The 15,547-nt window shown below is 42.0% G+C and overlaps 1 protein-coding gene across 10 annotated transcripts in view; it reads right to left on the reverse strand.

Moving 5' to 3' along the window:
- Positions 1-487: 487 nt before the first annotated feature.
- VAV2 (vav guanine nucleotide exchange factor 2) overlaps positions 488-15,547 on the reverse strand; it is a 351,081-nt gene continuing 336,021 nt past the window's right edge. For 8 of the 10 annotated variants that reach the window (XM_089685277.1, XM_089685271.1, XM_089685270.1 and 5 more), the window contains 5 exons: positions 13,971-14,058; positions 10,827-10,944; positions 5,049-5,135; positions 1,212-1,366; positions 488-812 (listed from right to left, as the gene is read on the reverse strand). In XM_089685277.1, the coding sequence (XP_089541403.1) occupies positions 765-812; positions 1,212-1,366; positions 5,049-5,135; positions 10,827-10,944; positions 13,971-14,058 (496 nt within the window). In that variant the 3' untranslated portion in view covers positions 488-764. The remainder of the gene's footprint in view (positions 813-1,211; positions 1,367-5,048; positions 5,136-10,826; positions 10,945-13,970; positions 14,059-15,547) is intronic. The other 2 variants (XM_089685279.1, XM_089685278.1) reach the window with 1 other exon arrangement.

Genomic DNA, 15,547 nt, shown 5'->3' on the forward strand with positions numbered 1-15,547 from the left:
ACACAAAAAGGTGTTCAAAGTGGCATTCCCCCGACACTGGAACAGAAAGCAAGAGACTGTCCTAATGGCAATAACACATAGCAATAAAAATCATGACATGGGTTGTTCTCATTCACCCCAATCCATTCAGCACACAAAAATTGTCTGGAATTGTGTTTTTCAAGATTTTCCATATGACACAATAGTTTAACTGACCACTGAAAAGCCAAATGTTTGTCAGAATTTTGCAAATGCTGTATAAAAAAAAGTTCTATAACTTTCATCAAACTGATGAATAAATAACAGGTCCTCTAAAAGTCAACAAAGCAAATTTTTGAATGATTAGAATCTCTTCAGTACATGAAAGCACCATTACTAGGGCTAGGTCATAGGGTGATCAGGTGTGACAATTCTACCACCACATGATTTCATGCAGACTGATTTTTGATCCACAAGGAAGCAGAAATTAGGCCCATTCCTATCATAGCCTGAAGGAATAAAATGCAGCCAGAGACGGATTTACTTTAATTTTTTTTTTTTAAAATAGGCAAAACCAACATTCCACGTTACAGTTCCTCTTCCCATTCCACTGCTATCAGAATTATAAATCTTATATACATGTAATACCAACAAGGAAGACCATCGGGCAGGAGAATAGGCGTGGACAGTTCACTGGCCTGAGCATGGGCCAGAGGGGTCTCTGCAGGAAAAGTCCTGTCCATTGTTTTGTGCAAAGAATTACAGAAGTCTGGAAGGGGGTGTAAATTTCACCCATGGGCCCACCGTCACTGAACACCTTCCTCTTCTACATAGGTGGAGGGGAACCAGCCGATCTGTGCAGAGAGACCACAGTGAGTTCAGATGAAATAACAGGCTGCACATCTATTCATCTATTGTACAATACAGTTTTTATAAAAGTAGCACAGGAAAACAACGGAGTATTAAAAAAAAAGAGAGCAACCTCAAATTCCTTTGGATTACAGTGCTTTCAGCCTGTTTGTCTGTTCATGTGTCCCTTGCACCGAATTTGTCTTTGGCGTTCGGGTATACGGTGAATATAAAACTACATTGAATACATAACTAACTATTTCTTTTAGTTTTATTGAATATATAAGAATTGCTTTCAGTTTAATATACTGTATAATATTAATGTCATCTTTATGTATTCCCTGCAGGGAGGCAGTAGCAGTCATTGCTGCCATAAACTTTCAACGATTAGCTTCTGCTCTTACTTTTCCATTTGTTTCTCCTTTCCACCACCCCTGGTCTCCTCCCATCCGACTGTAGATTTTCACGACATCTCCTTCCCGTAGAGACAGCTCTCGCATGTCCCTGGCAGCAAAGTTGTACCTGGCAACTGCAGTCCCTATAGGACGTGGCGTGAACACTGCAGAAAGGAACATGAAATTATATCACAGCCCAAGAAAGGCCAAGCAACAGAATATCAGTAACTATTATACAAAAATTGTAGACGCAATTTCAGAGTGAGTGATTGCACTGGTGAATACAGTGATCTAAAGGGGGAGACAGCCATAGTTTACTCCTAGTAGCTACCTGTATTCTGTGTAGGTTGTTAGTACTAGAGAAATAAAAAAAAAAAGGAATATAAACACTAATTCATGGTTGGGGGATAATGATACAGATGTAACAGTATGATACAGAGAAAAGTGCTGATGAGCAGATGTCCGAGATGAAACCCACATAACACCATGTATTTGCCAGACCCCCTGCTTGCAATCACATACAAACACAGGGAAGGTACTATAAACATTGTAGTTAACCTCCACTGTATTTTATGTTATGGCTTTTCTAATGTATAACGTGTGTTTTTGCTTTTTTTTTTTTTAAATTCATCCACATGAAGGTGAAATAGAAATGACAACTGAGGACAGGATTACACAGACAGCCCCATGTCCTATACAAACAGGAGGTACTGTTGAGAGGAGTGGGATCCTAAAGTTTGCGGCTATTCATCGCACTGAAGCAAGAGCTGGCTGAAAAGATCCTCCTGTACATAGATGTGTCATAGCTACTAGTTGTGTCCTCAAGCATTAAACCCCCAGCACTTTCCCATGCTCAGAGAGACACACGTGCTGTGTACAGCTGCCAATACAAGTGAATGGCTGTACAAAGCTAAACTCATGTAAAGGATCGCTTTTGCACAGATGTTTGTAGTGTACAATGCAAAAATGGTGTGTTCAGGGAAATATGCCATATGCAAGTAAACTGACGCATAAAGATTAGGATTTTCGTGAGTACAGTCATTCTACTTGTATTGACAGCTGTATGCAGCACCTATTGCTGTGAGCAGGAAAGCGATGAAGAGGGAAGAACAATGATTGACAAAAAACGGCAGTAGGTGGATTCTGAAGTCGCTATTGGAGTGAACAGCACCTATGGAATCCGCCCACTGCTTTTGGCTGTTCCTAATGGAGAACATAACTCTGTATATGATTGGAGGCTCTGAACCTATGAGAGGGGAGAGAGAGAACCAGCAGTGCTGTAGATGGGCAGTGCTGAATCATTACAGGACTCAGGTAAGTATTTAGGGAGGGGGGTGGGGGAACAACTAGTGGAAAGTTTTTTACCCTAATGCAGGTAATTCATTAGGGTAAAAATAATTGGCTTTAGAACCACTTTACATTTTACTCCAAAGCTCTGAGACTTTTAACTACAAGCCTAGCTTTACCGTTTTAGATGATGTAAGCATATATTATGGCCTAACGGTGCAGGAGGCCTGTAGGAAATGTTACATGCAGATGAGGATACTGAGAATGGGCAGAAGGAGGTAAGAGGCAGGGTGGGTGAAGAAAGAGGCAGGGTGGGTGAAGAAAAAGGCAGAGCAGGTGAGGAACAATGATGTACTGATTATGGATATGGCATTTCTTCTTGGTTTTACCAACTGCAAAATAACTACGTTTGTGTTAAGCCTCAAGGTAACTTTAATCTACAGGATTTCAAACACTGCATAATGACCCCACCACTTGGCTACCTACAGACAAAAATTAAGTCTGTTTAGTGTCCCATGGCATTACAAATAAACCCCCTGCTGGAAGATACAGTGCACCATGGCTGAAAAACAGATATAAACTGGTACTCTGGTAAATTTCCCACTGCAATGCCAACAAACAGCCACAAGATGGTGCAGTTCACTACATTATAAAGCAGGCATGTCACACTTGACATATAAGGTTCCCTGCACACTAGTGAAATGCTGGTAATTGCGTGTTATTTGTGTTTTTACAGTACATGTAGAGGAAAAAAAAAAGCTGTTAAGAGTGTTTAGCGTTATTGCTGCTGGAAAAACGCTCCAAAAACCCTACAAAAACATTTTTTTCATTTATCTGCTCCTAGATACTGAAGCTCAAAAAATGCTAATAGCCTAAAGTAGTGTGCATGGACACATGGGATAACACCATTTAGCTTCTAGGGGAAAAAAAGCTGTTAGGAGTGTCTAGTGTTTTTTTTTTCCTGTTGGAAAAACACTCCAAAAAACTCCACAAAAACAAATTTATTTTTCTGCTCCTAAATGGGAAGCTTGAAAAACGCTAATAGCCTAAAACAGTGTGCATGGAGCTTCTAGGAGCAGAAAAAAAATGCTAACAGCTCCTGGGGGGCTTAAACAAAATGCTAGTGTGCATGGAGCCTTAAGGCTAAACAAATATTTTCTTTATTGGGGTTCACAAAAGTTGGCAATATGCAAGTTGTAAAGAATCCATAATCTATTTTGTGCTTTGAAACAAGTACATTATTTTACATATCTTTATCAGGAAATAAAGTGAAGATTAAACTCAAAAAACAAAACATATTGCAGTTTACTAATCTTTAAATGTGGTGGATGTATTTTTTTTTCTTGTTTCTCTCTGTGTCAAGAGATAATCCCTGCAAAGTAAGGGAATTCCTTGGGGTCCCCAGATCACCAAAACTAGTGTCCCTATTGTAAAATTTCCCTTCTTTTTTTTTCAGGAACAACCAAAAATGGGGGGGTTTTCTATACTTTCTCTTTTGATGATAATGGTAAACAGGACAGTAGAGAGGGTGAAACTTGGTAACAGGGGGCACAGATTGCAATAAAAACCTAATAGGTGTTCTAAACCATCTTCACTGTATCCAAAACTTAAAGTATAACTAAAGGCAAAACTTTTTTTTAAGTGTTCAACATGCTTGCTTTATATACAGTAGTATCAGAGAGCATATGCTATGATCAGTCATTAATAAAAATAAAATCATAAAGCAGCGCTAATGTAAACCAAATACTCATGCATATAAGTGAATGATCAAATGCGATTTAAAAAATGGGAAGAAACACACACACACTGCTGCATTGCAGGTGATGAGTGCTGGGTCTTGGCAATGCTTCAGAAATGGTCTTTGGGAAGAGTCTGATGTGCTTTTCCTGTTCCTAATACACCCTAGAAGGAATCCTAGATAACTACTCCAGTCCAGACTTGAAAGATCCTGCTTTGGAGAACTTCTTGTCAAGCCAATGGATATGTGTGGATGGAGTTATACGAAGGCGATTTTGACCATTTATAACTTGATGGTCTACCCTATCCGGTAAGAGGTGTCTGTCAGCAGGGTGCACTTGGTGATGGATTCTGACTTTCTATGAAGCACATTACATATATGGAGTGATCACGTTCTACACACTGAAGTGGGTAATGCTTCCAGAAGCATGTTTATATATGGATGGACTGAGTTCACACTGATTTTGATGGATTGTTTTTCTATGCACTTAACTTTTCAGGATCCATGATTCTATTGACTATATATGTAGTTTTTAATATATATATATATATATATTTTTTTTTTTTTTTTTTTTTCACATTTGCACTTTACTTGTGTGTTTCTAATCACATTTTATGACTCGCTTATAATCATGTGTTTTTGGTTTAAATTAGCCCTGCTTTTTTAATTTAATTCATGTTAATGACTGGTATCACATTTATACAAGTGGCTGCTCAGTATTTGATTAGTGGTACGGATTTATTTTAATTTTATGATCAGTCATTGTATTGCCTTCAAACAGCTACTTGGAATGGTTGTGTTCATTAGGAGAAATGCAGTACCTGACCAGAATGGAGTGGACGGATTCTGACAAGGGAAGTTGTGGCCCTGAGGACTGAGAAAAGAAAAGTTGTAGGAAGCACAGGAAGCTGCAAAAAGTTCAGAGAAAATATAAAAGGTAGAAGAACAGAAAGCAGTAACCAAAAAAAAAAAAAAAAAAAGCAAGGTGAGTCTGCAGATTAGAATGACGAGAAAGGGTTAAAGGAAAAGCACTGCTTATAACGCCAGCATTGCTGTCTATGACTTTTCTAGAAGTGCTCAGTTTGGCTATATTATGTCCACCCAGCAGATATGCGATTCTGAACATGCTCCGTCTCAGGCTGATCAACCTCCTGTTTAACCATTTATGTAGCTGTTCAGAAAATTACTCGAATACAAAAAAGTCACCAGTGGCATGTAATGAATTAGAGCTGATTCACACATGTGAGGTGCGGACTGAAGCTCAGGTTTCACAGCTAATTGACACACAGTAGTTGCTCACCAGTTCAGGTCAGGTTTACATCAGGTTCAGGACAGGATCAGGTCAGGATTTTATCCTGTTCACATATGTGCGGGTTTAAAAACGGTTCCCATAGAAGTCAATAGCCTGTAATCTGAACCTGATTGCACTGCTCAGAAATTGTACAGGACTCTTTCAATCTACACTGCCAGTGCACGGGACATATGTGAACAGGCACCTTAGGAAGCAATGTTATGTCACATGTCATGCAGATTGGATGCGGTTCAAACCACTTCCAATCCGCATATATGTGAACTGGCATTCACATTATGGTAGAGATTTATAAAGTTAGTCCCCTACATACAAACATTCAACTTGCAAATTTTCAAAGATGCGAACATGTGTTCACATGTCACACACTCAACCCAGTGAGCTCAATGGAAGAAAAAAAACAAACCCAGATCCTTGTACCAACACAAACAATGTTGGTGCAGCGAGCTCCCTCACTGAACCTTTCTGTTCTGATGGGGATTTCCCCCGACAGAATACACTTTGTTGGACTTACAAACGAGCTCCCAGAACAGAACTCGTTTGTAAGTAAGGGATTTACTGTACACTTATTGATGAAGACACTCCCATGTATTGGATAGTCTGCACCCTGTATGTGCAAATATGCCATGTTCAGCCTGGCCATTTTACACCATATATAATATAAAAGATATATTAGTAATTATATAAAGGCTTGTTCACAACATGTGCTGAGATCTGTTTTTTCTGCACCTGTGAAACACAGGTCTCTGCAAGGCAAAAAGAAAACAATTGTTTTATGTGTGTCTTGTTCACACAACAATGGTAAGCTAAACAAAATGGCAACTGCCCCAATTTACAACTAGCTTTAAGGCCTCATATACACAGGACGTTTTGTCCCCTTCCTGCCCAGGCCAATTTTCTGCTTTCAGCGCTCTCGCACTTTGATAAAAATTTAGTTTGGGCACAGCGTTGCATGACTGTGAAATTGTCATTCATTTTGTTCACACAACTAGAGCTTTCTTTTGGTTGTATTTAATCACCACTGGGTTTTTTATTTTTTGCTAAACTAACGTAAAAATACATTTTTCTTCATTTCATTTATAAAACTTTGGGTGAAAATAACCCAAAACAGTATTTTTTATTTAGTCTGTAGGAAAGTTATAGAGTCCACAAACTATGGGCTATATCTGAAAATCGATCAATCCTGAAGTACTGACAGTCAAATTTCTTGAGGCCCAAACAAGGTCAGGAAAGTACAGATACCCCCCAAATGACCTAGTTTTGTAAACTGGACAGTCTGAGGTATTTAGCAAGAGGCATGGCCTGTTTACGGCTCAGATCTAATTACCTCTCACCTTCACCAGAACTAGACAGAGACCCAGGGATTATGGGATATGTAGTATCTTCAGAGGAAAATGCAGTCCTCAGGCTACAGACAGAGGTCCTGTATTAACCTATGCAGTGCCATGCCACATGTTTCAGGTTTCTACACAAACAGAAATTGATGACAAAAGAAGGAAAGTATATAATTAATTTCATTTATCCATTGCTATACTACACTGCTCAAAAAATTAAAGGAACACTTTTTAATCAGAGTATAGCATCAAGTCAATTAAACTCCTGGGATATTGATCTGGTCAGTTAAGCAGCAGAGGGGGTTGTTAATCAGTTTCAGGTGCTTTGGTGTTAATGAAATTAACAACAGGTGCACTAGATTGGCAACAATGAGACGACTCCCTAAACTGACATTTGTTTCCCTACTCATCTTTTCTGTCTGTTTTTCACTAGTTTTGCATTTGGCTAGGGTTAGTGTCACTACTGGTAGCATGAGGCGATACCTAGACTCTACAGAGGTTGCACAGGCGGTCCAACTCCTCCAGGATGGCACATCAATACGTGCCATTGCCAGAAGGTTTTCTGTGTCTCCTAGCACAGTCTCAAGAGCATGGAGGAGATTCCAGGAGACAGGCAGTTACTCTAGGAGTGCTGGACAGGGCCGTAGAAGGTCCTTAATCCATCAGCAGCACTGGTATCTGCTCCTTTGTGCAAGGAGGAACAGGATGAGCACTGCCAGAGCCCTATAAAATGACCTGCAGCAGGCCACTGGTGTGAATGTTTCTGACCAATCAGAAACAGACTTCATGAGGGTGGCGTGAGGGCCCAATGTCCTGTATTGGGCCCTGTGCTCATTGCCCGGGCACCAGAGAGCTCGACTGGCATTTGCCACTGAACACCAGAATTGGCAGGTCCCCACTGGCGCCCTGTGCTTTTCATAGGTGAGAGCAGGCTCATCCTGAGCACGTGACAGACATGAAGGGGTCTGGAGAAGCCATAGAGAACGTTATGTTGCCCATCACATCGTTCAGCATGTCTATTTTGGTGGTGGGTCAGCGATGGTCTGGGGAGGCATATCCATGGAGGGACGCAGAGACCTCTACAGGCTAGACAATGGCACTCTGACTGTCATTAGGTATCAGGATGAATCCTTGGCCCCAATGTGCAGTGGGTCCTGGGTTGCTCCTGGTGCACGACAATGCCCGGCCTCCTGTGGTGAGAGTATGCAGGCAGTTCCTGGAGGATGAAGGAATTGATACCATTGAATGGCCCCCACACTCGCCTGACCTAAATCCAATAGAACATCTCTGGGGTATCATGTTTCGGTCCATCCAATGCCGCCAGGTTGCACCTCAGACTGTCCAGGAGCTCAGTGATGCCCTGGTCCAGATCTGGGAGGAAATACCTTGGGACACCATCCATTTCATTAGGAGCATGCCTCAATGTTGTCAGGCATGCATACAAGCACGGGGGGGGGGACACATACAAACTACTGAGTACCATTCTGAGTTGCTGCAATGAAATTTCAGCAAAATGAACTAGCCTGCTGCATAATTTTTTCACTTTGATTTTTGGGATGTCTTTGAATTCAGTCCTCTGTAGGTTGATAATTTTCATTTCCATCACACGATGGGGCATCCTTATATTTCTAACACATTACCCAGTCCATATCAGTATAGATATCCAGCATGATGATGTGTTTTCAAAGTGTTCCTTTAATTTTTTTGAGCAGTATACATATGCACACCATGGAGACTCTTAGAGGCCTTGACAAGGCGGTGTGGCTTATTGTGCTTTTTTTTTTGCTTTTTCTTTTTTTACTAGGAGCCTAGAAAGCATTGCATGCAGAATTCCTGCAGACGTGTACCATGCATCTGTCTGCTTGTACCTTGTATGGGCAAGTAGATACACACTGACAGGAAGACTCAATGAACTACCACAGCACTCAAGAGGACCGTGGTAGCTCATTGAGAACTACAAGCTGACAGCTGCAAAGGCCGTCAGAACTTGTAGTTTTCCATTCACACATTTTTTCAAAAATAGTGACAGCTAGCGAGTGCAGTGGAGCAGGAACATGTTCAACCCTAAAAACAGGTGGAACACGTAACATGTTCCCTAAAGGTGAACTTATCCTTTAAGGGCGTGTATCCCGGGAGGCAGCCCATTCCTCCTCATCTATTGCACTATATGCTCCAACATGGAGGCTCTGAGACTGGAGTTAGGACTGTACTACACAGAGGGGCCATGAAGAGGTGGTGTGGCTTCCACATATATTTGTAAATGTGCAACTAAAACCTTGGATTTTTTTTTTTCTGGCTGGCAACTGTGCAGGGAAATACATTTTGTTTTGTTGGCTCACTAAAAAACTAGTGCTGAGTGTGTTTTTTTATGTGCAGGAAAATGCAACATACGCATAGACCTGCATTAGAAAAGTCTCTGCACATAGTGTGAACAAGCCCTACAATACTTTATGCACATCAAATCTGTGCATTTTCCATGTGTTATAGTTTATGGGACACAGATTGTGTTCATGTCATAACCAGCAGGGCCATGTCTCCTAACATTTATTATTAGTTGAATTATTGCATAAATGTACATGAACAGTTCCTCTCTAGTTTTCTGTTTTTGGAACATTATGCAATGATCTTAAAATCAAATAAAAAAAAAAAAAGTCAGCACTCTAATGAAAAATGTCTCTTTATGCTGCTGGCAGCAAGGACCAATACACACTGATCAGTCATAACTCTATGACCTCCTACCTAATATACTAATATGGAGTAGGCTCCCCTTCTGTCACCAAAATAGCCCTGACGTATAGAGGCATGGACACAACTAGAGCTATGCTGTGGTATCTGGCACCAAGCCATCAGTAGTAGATCCTTTAAGTCCTGTAAATTGTAAGTCAGGGCCTTCATGGATTGGATTTTTTTTCTCCAGCACATCCCATAGATGCTCGATGGACTGAAATCTGGAAAATTTGGAGGCCATGTTAACACCTCAGACCACTCTTGAATTCATTAGACCAGGCCATTTTCCATTGCGCCGCAGTCCAGTTCCAATGCTCACATACCCATTGCTTGTTGTGGTGTTCCTTAAACCCTTCTTGAACCATTTGTGCAGTGTGGCAGGTCACATCACTCTGCTAAAAGAGGCCACCGCCATCAGTGAATACCATTTTCATGATGGAGTGTACTTAGTCACAATGTCTAAGGTAGGTGGTACACGTCAAGTAATATCCATATGAATAGCAGGGTCCAAGGTTTCCCAGCAGAACATTGCCCAAAGCATCACACTGTCTCCATCAACTTACTTTCTTCCCTTACTGCATCCTGGGGCTATCCCTTCCCCAGTTAAGCAACACATGCAGCTAGCCATCCACATGATGTAAAAGAAAACTTGATTCATCAGACCAGGCCACCTTCTTGCATCGTTCCATGGTCCAGTTCTGATGCTCATGCGCCCATTGTGGGTGCTTTTGGCTGTGGACGTCGGTCAGCATGGGCATAAAACTGCAAGGCTCATTTTTGTTTTTCAACACATCAGCTTCATGGACAACATGTTTTCTTGATGCCAAATATATCCCACCAAATTTCAGATGCCATTGCAATGGGATATTCAATGTTATTCACGTAACCTGTCAGTGGTCATAAAGTTATGGCTGAGGTGTGTGTGTATATTTTGGAAACCGGTCCAAGAGCCCCCTTGACAGCATTCTCCATGGTGCATTTTTTAAAACACTTTCTGTCTGGCTAATGATAAGCAGCTACAACAGCAAGTTGCAAAACGTCTGTACTGCCAGCAGTGTCAGGTGGAATCTATCATTTCTTAGACTAAATTCAAAGAACAATCTTTTTGCCTGTTACTCTTTTGAACATTTTTAAATCTAAACATGACCAGTCTATGGTTCTCTTCCTCATCCAGTTAGAGGCAGCCCTATTATATAGAGAGTGGCCCCTCGGCCTTAGGGCAGACTTACCTGGGGATTTGGGTGAACTGCGAGTGCTGGTGCGCAGCTTGTAGGGATATTTTAATGTTGTGTCCAACTGCTTGAAGCTTTCCTTTAGGGAATGTGTCTGATAATACTCCACCAATTCCTAGAAATATCAAAAGAAACTTGGCAATATCCAGACAGAAAAAACAGACCGCTGCATTCAGGACAGTATAGCAAGAGCACTGCAGTCTCCTGCAGGGCCATAAATACTTTTGTTTTTACAGGGGTGAGTTTAGCCCTGAGCATCCAGAGGAAAGCATGGAGAATTGTGAGTGTGGCAAAACTGCTAACTGTGGGAGGCACTTAAAAGTATTACTAAACCCAGGACCCTGCAGTCACTATATCTGGTCTCCAATAGTACACAGAACATGGAAGTGCAATTATTTTAGTAAATATATTCTGCTAGATACCTTTTCTCACCAGCAGTATATAGCAGTCTTGTGACTTCTATCAGTGTCCAGCAGAGCACTGGTTAAAGCCTGTAGGAGGAATTTTCTCTAGGAGGATACAGAAACTCTGATCTCTGTCTGGGCAGCGCTGATTAGCTCTGTACTGATCACATGCACTCTACCAAGAAAAAGAAAAAAGAAAAACCCTCTCTAGCAATACACACCAAACTGAGCATGTGCTTTGTCTCCACACGATATGTCTTATCAGGAGATAAGAGGGGAGACATTGGAAGAAGGGGAGGATCAGAGAAGTCAGGATCAAACAGCATTTTTACACAATGCAGAGAATTAACTCCTTAGGTTCCACAGTGCATATAACAAGCATGCTTTACTGCATATACAGACCGATTTTGCTGTAGGAAGGTGGGGATGTGGTTAAAGTGTTATTAAAACCCACAACAGTAGATATACTGCTACAGGGTGGCAAGGGCGCGCAAAATCACGTATATATACATGATATGGAAATTTCCGGGTAGGGGCATTCGCAGCTATCAATCACCGGGTCCCGGCTGATTACCCGCCAACGCCCAGTGATTATCGAGGATCTCCGACGGGGAGGAGAGCTGCTTTGTTTACCAACAGTCTTCCTTCCTGTCGGCTTGGGCACACTGCTCTGGATGCCTGTGCACAGCACAGCCATCCAGAGCAGTGTCCTTACAGTGAAGCACCAACACACCGCCCCCCAGCAAAACACTCCCAGAACACAGTTAACCCTTTAATCACCCCTCATGTTAACCCCTTCCTGCCCAGAACCATTAGTACAGTGTCAGTGCTTTTTTGTAAGCACTGATCACTGCTTTGGTGTCACTGGGGATGTCAGTGATACCAAGTCAGTTCCCCCCCAGTGTCAGAATGCCCGCCGCAGTCCCGTTATAAGTCACTGATCGCTGCCATTATTAGTTTAAAAAAAAAAAAAAAATTCCAGTATCTATAATCGCCATTTGTAAACGCTATAACTTTCAGGTAAACCAATTAATTTACACTTATTGGGATTTTTTTTTTTTTTTTTCTAGCAAAGACATGTAGCAGAATACATGTTGGCCTATAGTTATGACAAAATTTGATTTTTTAAATTTTTTTTACTGGACATGTGTAATAGCAAAAAGTCAAAAATATTGTTTTTTTTCTCAAAATTGTCTTTTTTTTTTAGTGCAAATAAAAAATGCAGAGGTGATCAAATACCACTGAAAAAAAAGCTCAATTCGTGGGAAAAAAAGGACGTAAATTTAATTTGGGTGCAGTGCTGCATGACCGCACAATTGTCAGTTAAACTAATGCAGCACCGTAGCACAAAAAATGGCCTGGTAAGGAAAGGGGGGTAAATCCTCAGGAGGGCAAGTGGTTAAGCCTACTCACTGTGCATTTGGTAACATTTGCAACAGTACCCAAATAATAATCTTTAATTACAGTGCTGCAGGCAGAAGTCTACCAGACCAATATAAAACTCAGCACACAAAAATGAAACTCTTCCATTACATATGCTTTTTTATACACAGCCTCCCTTAAAGTGTTACTAAACCCACAACAGTAAAATCAGTCTGTATATGCAGTAAAGCATGCTTGTTATACTCACTGTGGAACCTAAGGGGGTTAATCCTCTGCACTGTGTAAAAAGGCCACTGAATCCAGTTTTCTCTGCCCCTCCTCTTGTTCAAATGTCCATGTCTTATCTCCTGATAGGACAGACTGGACCTGTAGCCATTCTGCACATGCTCAGTTTAATGCGTATTGCTAGAGGTTTTTTTTTCTATTGGGAGAGTGCATGTGATCAGCACAGGGACAATCATCACTGTGCAGACAAAGGTCAGGGGTTTTGCATCCTCCTAGAGCAGAAAGAAAACTCTTCCTACGTGCTCTGCTGCACTCAAAAGACTGCTAAATATTGCTGATGAGAAAAGGTATTTAGCAGTTTATATTTACTAAAATAATTGCATTTTCATGTTCTGTGTACTGTGGGAGACCAGATATAGTGAATGCAGGGTCCGGGGTTTAGTAACTCTTTAAAGAAGAAATCCCATTAACATAATCACTGGCTACTGAGCAACCAACAATTGCTCTACAATATAACAGAGTGCAGTGGTCAGAATTGTGAAATACACAGCATAGTGTATACAGGTCAGGAGTATGTACTGCTCAGAGAGTAGGGGTCAGAAATGCGTAATGCACAATGGCCAGTGGTCAGTAGTCTGTACCGCACGCAGTGCAGAATGCACAGAACACCAGGGTAAGAAGTACAGAGCGTTGGGGTCAGGGGCATTAAGCCTGTTTGGTTGACATTCACAGTCAAACCAGGGAGTCCTCCCTTGGCTGTGTCATGTGACTGAGGAGGAGATAAGGAAATCTTCCGTAGTGGCAGCTGCAGTGTGCATTGGCTGTCAGCTAGCAGACAGCTGCATTATGGATGGTCTGAGGGTGTGTGGACCCCTTATCCACATATCCTAGCCTCCTGTCACATGATTGTACGCTAGAAACCCTCTCACTCATTAACCGTTGTGTGTGGGCATGGCTACAGTGAGTTCAGATAGAGGGAGTGGCTGGAACCAGGGAGCACACAGGCTGAATTTTCCAGGTTTAGAACTCTTACAAAGATAAGGTTAGCTGCAACCATTGAGGTTTACCTAAAGGGGGAGCCATCTGCAGAAGATTGCCAAGGAATCACACTCAACAAGTGTCTACTTACCAATAAACTTTCAAACTTCTTAGCTTCTGTGATGTGGATCCAGCTATCTTTCTCTACAACCTTGATGTGTTTTACTTCATCATTAAATCTGAAAGATTATTATTTGATAAATGAAATGTTGGATGGCCGGGTATAAAATAACATTTAAACTCAATATGGTTAATCAGTTGTGCATAGTGGACATGCTGCACACGCCCAAAAGACCTTAATTGAAATACACATCACAGTATTTACCAGCAACGCCCAGCTCTCAAAATGACAGCTAGGCGTTGCTGTGTAGATACAGCAGCTACAACCCTGATCCCAAAAAAGCTGGGGAGCTGTGTAAAATTGACATAAAAACAGAATGCAATTAGCTGTAAATCTCGTAAACCCATATTGTGTTCACAATAGAAAATGGAAAACAAAAAATGTTTAAACTGAGAAAATGTACCATTTTAAGAAAAATATAAGGTAACTTTGGAAATGATGGTAGCAACATATCTCGAAAAAATTTGGGACAGGGCAGCAAAAAGCTGACAAAGGAAATGGTATGAACAAGGAAGAGCTGGAAGAACATTTTGCAACGAATTAGGTTAACCCCTTCACTCCTAAGTGTAAAACAAATCATAACGCCTGTCAGGGATCTCCTCGATCCCTGCCGCGATGGTCCCGGCGCAGGCGCACTGCTCCGCCCTGTACACGGGCACTAGGTCCGGGCCGGCCGCGGCGTTCGAGTTCGCGCATGCGCAGTAGAAGCCGCGGTCGCCCGCTGGGCACCAATGGCAGCGCAGGGCGGGATATTTAAAGGTCCCTGAGCTGTCATTTCTTTGCCTTCTGGTCTTACCTGCTTCCTGTGATCCTGTACCTGTGCCTAGTAAGTTTTTTGACCCGGATTGTTTATTGACCTGCTGATTTCTCCTGCCCAGACCCTTGCTTGCCTGACCTCTCTCCCTGGATGCCCCTCATTAGATCTGACCTCCTGTTGCTGACCTGGCGTGTGACCCGACGATTCTCTGCCTGCTCCCTTGTACCTTACCGTCCTCTACCTTACCGACTCGGCCTGTCTGACTACGCACTTGCTCAGCCATCCATCCATCCCATCGGGGTCACCCGACCTCCTCACATCTGGCTCTCCCTGGTTGGAGCCCCTGGCGAACACCCCTACCACTGACAGGTGTGCCCAGTAGAGGCGACCTGGTCTCGGGGTACTACAAGTCCATCCCCACCATCAGGGGCCCTGGTGAACAAGTACCCTGGGGCTTAGACTCCGCGCTCTGGGCACGCCTGACCAGTGGAGTGCTAGTGGTGCCGCTCGGCGGTCCCTCACAACGCCTAAGCACAATTTTTCAACTTTGACATGTGTTAGTAAAACCGTACATAATCACAACTACTTTGTACTTCCAGGTGCATTATACCTTGTTTTTTTCAGGACAAATTGGGCTTTCATTTGGTGCTAAATAGTAATAGCCCAGAAACAATAGTGCACATTTTGCTTTCTTTTTTTTATCCTGTCACTGACACCAATTTAAAAAAAAAAAAAAATCCTGACCCAATTCAGAGAGAGAAAACACAGTGACTGATCAGTGTGATAGCCA

The sequence above is a fragment of the Staurois parvus genome, unplaced genomic scaffold (assembly GCF_062004578.1).
Source record: "Staurois parvus isolate SC_StPar_1 unplaced genomic scaffold, SC_StPar_1.0 ptg000365l, whole genome shotgun sequence".
Lineage (NCBI taxonomy): Eukaryota > Metazoa > Chordata > Amphibia > Anura > Ranidae > Staurois > Staurois parvus.